Source organism: Neolamprologus brichardi, chromosome 14 (genome assembly GCF_056152115.1).
Source record: "Neolamprologus brichardi isolate AB-2024 chromosome 14, ASM5615211v1, whole genome shotgun sequence".
Lineage (NCBI taxonomy): Eukaryota > Metazoa > Chordata > Actinopteri > Cichliformes > Cichlidae > Neolamprologus > Neolamprologus brichardi.
In genome coordinates, this window is record NC_142117.1 from 25,140,200 (window position 1) to 25,147,780 (window position 7,581).

A 7,581-nucleotide genomic window follows, 5' to 3' on the forward strand; every position below is an offset into this window, starting at 1 on the left:
TGTTATTATGTCTTAGACTTCACTTGAGAGCCCTGCATACTAGCAGATGCAAAAACTAGTGGCAGCAGAGGTATGATAAATTTAATCTCTAATCAGTGTCTGTGTAGTCCTTACCAGTTGCTGCCAATTTTTTTTCTTTTGTGGATAATAAGAAGATATAAATACAATGGATGATGGTTTTTATGTCACAATTGTGGCTACATGACTAACTTTGAAGTCTATTTACATAATGTGTTTGAAAATCATTACACAGTGCTGTGACGTTAGTGAATGGCCATCTTTCACCATTTGGATTTTTAAATTAAAACACACTCATTGCCACAGAGAATAACAGTAAATTATAAAAATAAAGCAATTAAACTAAGGTCATGAGGCTATAGACACCACATCAGAACCAAGTAATAACATTTTGCTGTAACACTTTCCATCTTTTGAAATTAGAGCCTAAAACTTGTTGTGTCAAATGTCTCTGTTGGGTGAAAATGTTAGAGGAGACTTCACTGTCATTAATTAGCTTGATGATTGCAGACATATTAATTAGTCTACTGTAACTCTCACAGGAGCAGGAGTGAAGATTAAAGACCCGTCACTGTACATCTTATTGTATTGTTGTAGATGTTCAGCTGAGAGAACAGTCCTCCAGATATTATGGATATTATAAAGGTTTAACTAGAAGAGGTGGGTGGATTGATCCAAATATCGATAATATATAGTAGTATATCAATGCTAGTAATGATATCAGATTGATACTAGCGCAATAGGAGCAATACCCTGTTTCCGTCATCTCAGTTAAGTATATTGCCTGCTGAATTGTGTTATATATCTATCTATCTATCTATCTATCTATCTATCTATCTATCTATATATATATATATATATATATATATATATATATATATATATAAGGAACACAAGAAGCTGGAGAAATACCAAGGGCTCAGAGAAGAGCTCGAGAGGATGTGGAGGGTGAAGGTAACGGTGGTCCCAGTGGTAATTGGAGCACTAGGTGCGGTGACTCCCAAGCTAGGCGAGTGGCTCCAGCAGATCCCGGGAATAACATCAGAGATCTCTGTCCAGAAGAGTGCAGTCCTGGGAACAGCTAAGATACTGCGCAGGACCCTCAAGCTCCCAGGCCTCTGGTAGAGGACCCGAGCTTGAAGGATAAACCGCCCGCAGGGGCGAGCTGGGTGTTGTTTTTTTATATATATATATATATATATATATATATATATATATATATATATATATATACATTGGCAAATTGATGATGATCTCATAAATGATACTGCTCTTCCCCTACATAAGGTACCTTTAAAAGTACCTTATGTAGGTACTTTTAAAGGTACCTACATAAGGTACCTTTAAAGTATTACCAAAATCAATACTGTTACCAAGTATTGATCTTGGTAACAGATCAATACTATATCAGTTTGGAGTATTGCAAACCACAAGGTAATGGGCAATATGATCCTGGGTCCCGTGTTAAAAATTACAGTAAAATGTAAGATCTCTGGATTAAAAGTATAATCAATGCAATGTATAATAAGTGCTAAATAATTACTACAGCTACTAGAGGGTTTTCTCAATGGAAATTCGGTGTGGGCAACTGGGTTATGTTGCTCTTTCATATGACACACCTGGAACATCTGCTGGAGACTGCTAAGCTAAATTAAAACATAGGTACTGGAATAAGCTGCTTGCATAGCAAACCTATATAGAGCTGAAGACATGACATAACAAGCAAATTGAATTCTGTGCCTCTAGTTTTTAGTGAATCAAGCTTTTACAAATCGCTTTCAACACTCCTCTCAGATGTCATTTTGTCATTTACTTCACAAAATGGAATATTTTTACATAATCTAAGACAAACTGGCAGCCATAAAGCACTTAATAAGAATACATTGTGTTTAAAAAATATAATCAGCCCACACAAGAAACACCTACAAGTGTTACAGTGCAGATACTTAAATGATCATGATCTGGCTATCATCCATATCCTTAACTCACCAGTGATCTCTTCTGACAGTCATGCATGAACTATGGCCCAGAGCCACACTTCAGGGCTCAGTAGTTACCTAAATACTGACCAAATAATATTTAATGTTACTCTTAAAACAACTCCACAGTTATGTAAATGAATGAAACCACATTTACGTCACGCTGTTAGAACACTTCTGTCCCATAATTATTTTGACTATCAGGGATTTTCCAACATGTTTTCACACTATTGGAATAGAAGTTTCAGTTACCCTTCAGCCTGCTTTGACGTCATGTTTTTAAAGTAACACAATCTCGAAAAGGCGGCGTCAGCAACCTGTTACTTTCAGTGTGACATTATTCTTTAGATTCGAAGTCAAGAACTTTTTTTTCTTTAAACGTCCACTTTACGTAAGTCTGCTGTATCGTAATAAATATTACTTCAGTAATATGTGTGTCTGTTTTTAACTATCAGATTTTGATTTTCTGGTTTGTAACCTGTATTTCGGTGTCACTTCTGATCAGCCTCTAGATAAACATGTTTTTTTTTTTTTAACTCTTTAGAAACTCACCTGCCCAGCACCGAATACCAGTCAGACGATGCTGAATATTTGTGAGGCAGCATTCCACTGCTGACAAGCCAACTACTTCCCTCAAGTGTTGGTGTATTTAAAAAACAGCGTTAAAAGAAATAGGAACTCTGGACATCAAAATATTACTCTGTACTACTCTTTATATTCTCCCTTGAGCTGTATTGGTGAAATGAACACGACTTAAAAGATTAGAACATTTCCATGTTCCATGTTTTTCAAATTTCCCCCCAGCAACTCTTGTTCTTTGTTCACGGAGCCAGACAAAGGCCAAAGATCACAATTATTCAGCTCTTTGATAGCTTCTTGTTAACAATTCACTTTGGGGTTTAGTGTTAATGTGGCCATGTCTATCTAATTATCAGCAGTGTGTGAAAATAAACTCCAACAGGACGGTCTGCTCCTTACATTCACAGTGACCACTCTCACAGATGTGACAATCCACATCACAAGGCTTTAAGTCACATTACCCTTCACTCCCCCGAGGCTTGAGTGCTATTTGTCTTCATATAGGCTTTGGCTTGTTGTTTCTTAATGGGATTTGGGTAGGGGCTGCCTGCAGGGCCTTTGGGAAGCCCACACGATGGTGAAATCCACACATTTCCCATACCGTCGCCTCAAACTAAACCTATGGGAAAATCCTCAGACTTTCTAAGGAAAAGTCTGTTTCCATCTGTGTGTAAATGTTTTAAAATATAGTGTATTCTTTTGGCTTAAGACTGACTCATGGGTTTAGTTCATTATTGCATTATAATCAAACTTCATGAGTGTGTGGTGTATCACTGATGGTGAGTTGTGGAAAGATTAAACTTCTATTGATTCAGAAGAATTTTCCAAGGCATCCTTGGAGGTGATTATGTCACAGCTGTGGTTTAATCGTCACTGCTTCCAGGCGCTGATTGAAATCAGCGGACACTTTACAAGCTTACAAGCAGACATAATGATGACTGTGAACACACTCACATGCACGTACAAAGACATGGGATGACTTAAATAACTACTTTATTAAAAGCTTATCACATGGCTTTTCACTGGGATTAAAGTTTGCAACACAAGCCATTAGTTGTGCATGACAGAAAAACAACTTTCCTTCCTGGTGGGTTTGCATGTGTAATGTTTTGGCTGACTCACAAAAGTGGCCCAAAGAACCAAGTTGCTGAACAAGGAAATTAAGATTTATCTGATTCGAGGTTTCTTTACAAACAAATAAAAAATAAACACACTGGAGACGAAAGCCCTCCAATGTGTCACATATAGGGGGGTGGGGGGTTCACGTCTCACATGAGGCATTTCATTGTTCTCTATGCCCTTCCCTCGTTAAGCACAACCAGCACGTCGGCCACATATTTCCTAATCATTATCATAATTAACATCTTATATTGTAATTCAGCTTGACTTGTTAAATCCTAGTTGGAAATATTGAAACTCGTGAAATGTTTGTGATGAGAGGAAGGGGGAAAAACATCATTGCTAATGGCTACGCAACAAGCTGTGTGTAGAAATCACAAAAGGCTGGCTTTTCCCGTAAGTTATTTAGAATGAGTCAAGCGGTAGTAAGCCCAAAGATCAGTGATGTCGAAACTAAGGTGTGGCAAGTCTGTATGAGTACTGAGGCTATCAACCACGCTGACTATGCGATAACAGCCGTACTGCACCTTTAACTAAACACTGGCCAGAGTATTTACTGAGTGACGTAAGACGCAGACTGCGTGACGAGTGTGGGCAGGCAGGGCAGGCTCTTTGTCAGGTATCCAGAAGTTAGTATGCTCACACCGGAAATCAAAGCATTATGATTGGGAGTCTATGATAAATTCCTTAAAACGATTAATTAGCAATAAAAAAAATCTAGATTTAAATTGAATATGATTTAAATAAAAAAGATAATGTATTCGATGAGTGATAAAAACATAATACGGTGAAATTTACTGCATGGATCGATATAGCACTTTTATTTTGAAGGTTCAAACAGGAAGCAGTTGTTTTCCGCTACATTCGACTTGATTGTGAAAAAGAAAGCTACGGACGCACGGTGGCTACTTGAACGAAAACGGGGGAAGCTTGCTCAAGAACCGGTAGGGCTGTATTCGGGACCTCAGCATGCCACAATACAAATGGTGAGCGTGGGCGCAAAACAACTGTATTCACCTCCTGAACGGCGATAGTTGACAGCCACGCCCCGTTTTCAGCGACCGGAGCCCGTACAAAAGTGCTGGCGGAGGTGCAACGGTGAGCGGTTTGAAACCCAGCAGGGCGGCTAGCGGGCTCACAGCGGAGAGGAACCAGCAGCAGCGTCGGCGGCTGTTTCAGGCACCATGAGAGAGTACAAAGTAGTGGTTCTCGGGTCCGGGGGCGTCGGTAAATCGGCACTAACCGTCCAGTTCGTGACGGGATCTTTCATAGAAAAATACGACCCCACGATAGAGGATTTTTACAGAAAGGAGATCGAGGTGGACTCCTCTCCGTCCGTCTTGGAGATCCTGGACACGGCTGGGACCGAGCAGTTCGCCTCCATGCGAGACCTGTACATCAAAAACGGCCAGGGTTTTATTCTGGTCTACAGCCTGGTGAACCAGCAGAGCTTCCAGGACATCAAACCGATGAGGGATCAGATCATTCGGGTGAAACGGTACGAAAGAGTGCCGATGATTCTGGTTGGAAACAAAGTGGACCTGGAGGGGGAAAGGGAGGTTTCGTCCGGTGAAGGGAAGGCTCTGGCGGACGAATGGAACTGCCCGTTCATGGAAACTTCAGCCAAAAATAAAAGCTCTGTGGACGAACTGTTTGCAGAAATAGTCCGACAGATGAACTATGCCTCAACACCAAATGGCGACGACCAGTGCTGCTCGTCTTGTGTTATTCTTTAAGGAAAATGGACAATCACAAAGTTTTCTTTGCTCGGTTTTAAGTTTGCAATGGTAAGTTTGAACACCATACACCGAAAGTGTAAACCTGACACGGTTGATTGTTCACTACAGTGACAAGAACTATAAATAAACAGCGTACTTATTACCAACTTGCCCGCATTAAGTACTGTTTAGCGAGCAGCAAAGCACCGGATGTAAGCTAAACGTGTCTTCATTTTAATGCGTAGCCTAAAGTTTGTTTTTTGTCAGTACTTGGCTATAAAAACTCAGCAGTACTTTTTACCGGTAACGTACAGTGGGACACTTGCAGTCCATTGTTTTGCAGATAGGGGAAGTCTCTGATTCATTTGCAGAACTGGATGTGGCATGCCAGTGGCACACTTAATTAGGTTTACAAACTTTGTGGCTCAATCGGTGCAGCTACAGTTCGGAGCTATTAAAAGAACTGCCAAATGCCATATTCCACAATAGGGTTTACAGGGAGATTCCAGTGTTTTTGTGTGGCCTACATTTCAAGAGTCAGCAAGTTCGAGATTAGATTTAGCTTTGGAAGAAATCTGTTTTCCCTAGAAGTTGTTCTAGTTCATTCATGACACTTTCTTTTTCTCCACCTTTCTTGTTTGTGGCAGTGTGTTGCAGCAAGTCTGTACTGTTGAGCTCTTCTTCGTGACTCGCCCTGGCCTTGGAGGAAAATGAAGGGAGGAATGCTGCAGGGGGACGAGGAGGAGGGGGAGCAACTGAGACAGGGAGGGGTCCACTCTTCAGGAATTCTGCTGGGTTGGAGTATCTGTACTGCACGATCGGTGTCCGCCATTGATGTCAACACAGTGTCAGATCCAGAGTTTCAGCCTCATCCCCCCCCTCCTCACCGGTTCCAACTGTACTTCCAACTGGAGCTACATCCCAATGGAAAAGATGGAAAGAAACACTTAAAGAAAACTCATAAATGGATATTTCTGTATGAGAAAAACACAGGGAGATAGAGTATATATTTTGTTAAGTAACTGCACAGTCTGGGACAGATAAAGAGTTGGGCCGCCTGATCTAATTTGGAGCAACGCTCCACAACACTCCAAATCCTGCTTTCTTTTCCAAAGTCAGAAGAAATTGACGCCACGTCTCTGGTGGTGGAGAAAATGTGACGAGTGCCACTTCTTGTTTTTTTTTTTTTTGTTTGTTTTTACTTCACTTTCTCTTTAAGTGTGTGAGAGGACCCTAACTGAAGTGACACAAGGACACTGACCCGATCGCCCTTGTGTCAAGTGCCTTTCCGAAACAAATCAGCTGTTCAGATTTAGTGCCAACCCACAACCAAAACAACCCTTCAACATCACAATCCACAAACTAGTGAACTCTTCTACTGGATAGTGTCGTAAGGATGGAAGCTGACAATGGAAAAACTACAGCAGGCTTCTCTTGAATGGAATGGCAGTTTTCTGTTTGTTTTACTTTGGCCTTTTTGAAGTCTAAGGTGTTCATTTTTGCAATGTCTGCTTGGTCTGGATGAACCCATGTCTTGAAATGCACAGGTACTGGAACCCCTTAGACATGATGACAACACTCGACACTTAATTTCCAGGCCAATCAATTCAAAGGAGTTCTGTTTTGTTCCGTTCCTTTTGTTATTTTTAACAGGAAATGTGATAATGTACCATTGACAAATCTAACCTGATTGTAAGTTTAATTTCAGACCAGCCATTTAACAGTTGGCTGTTTTGAAAAAAAAAAAAAGACTTTTAATACAAATGGCTTTTTTAAAAAAGAACCCAGGCTGTGTTTTCTTTTTTTCTTTTCTTTTTCTTTGGGGACATCTACTCATTTTGAGCATTTCACCACATGTCACGAGACGTTCGGTGAAGAATTTAGCTTAAACAGCAGCTGAGGTTTGTTTAAATGCACACAAATAATTTGGCTACTAGAAAACCCCGCAGTAAGCTGTTGCTGAAAAAGTAAATGTTCAGTGTGCTTATGTTACAGTAACATGACCCCCCCCTAAAAACAACCCAAATTTACATGAGCTGTTTCACGGTTTAGCATGTGTGGTGGACCTACTCCTAACAGGAAATAGAACTACAATATGAAAACGCTGCAAAATTGCTGGTGTTTATTGCTCTTTGTGTCACAAACTCGATGGGCAGCTGTATACAAGC

The 7,581-nt window shown here is 40.5% G+C and overlaps 1 protein-coding gene across 1 annotated transcript; it reads left to right on the top strand.

The window, feature by feature from the left end:
* The first annotated feature begins 4,562 nt into the window (after positions 1-4,562).
* LOC102799608 (ras-related protein Rap-2b) lies at positions 4,563-7,196 on the top strand. Its single transcript, XM_006795298.3, has 2 exons — positions 4,563-5,482; positions 6,061-7,196. The coding sequence occupies exon 1, from the start codon at positions 4,880-4,882 to the stop codon at positions 5,429-5,431; it is 552 nt and encodes a 183-aa protein (XP_006795361.1). The 5' UTR covers positions 4,563-4,879; the 3' UTR covers positions 5,432-5,482; positions 6,061-7,196.
* Positions 7,197-7,581: the final 385 nt, after the last annotated feature.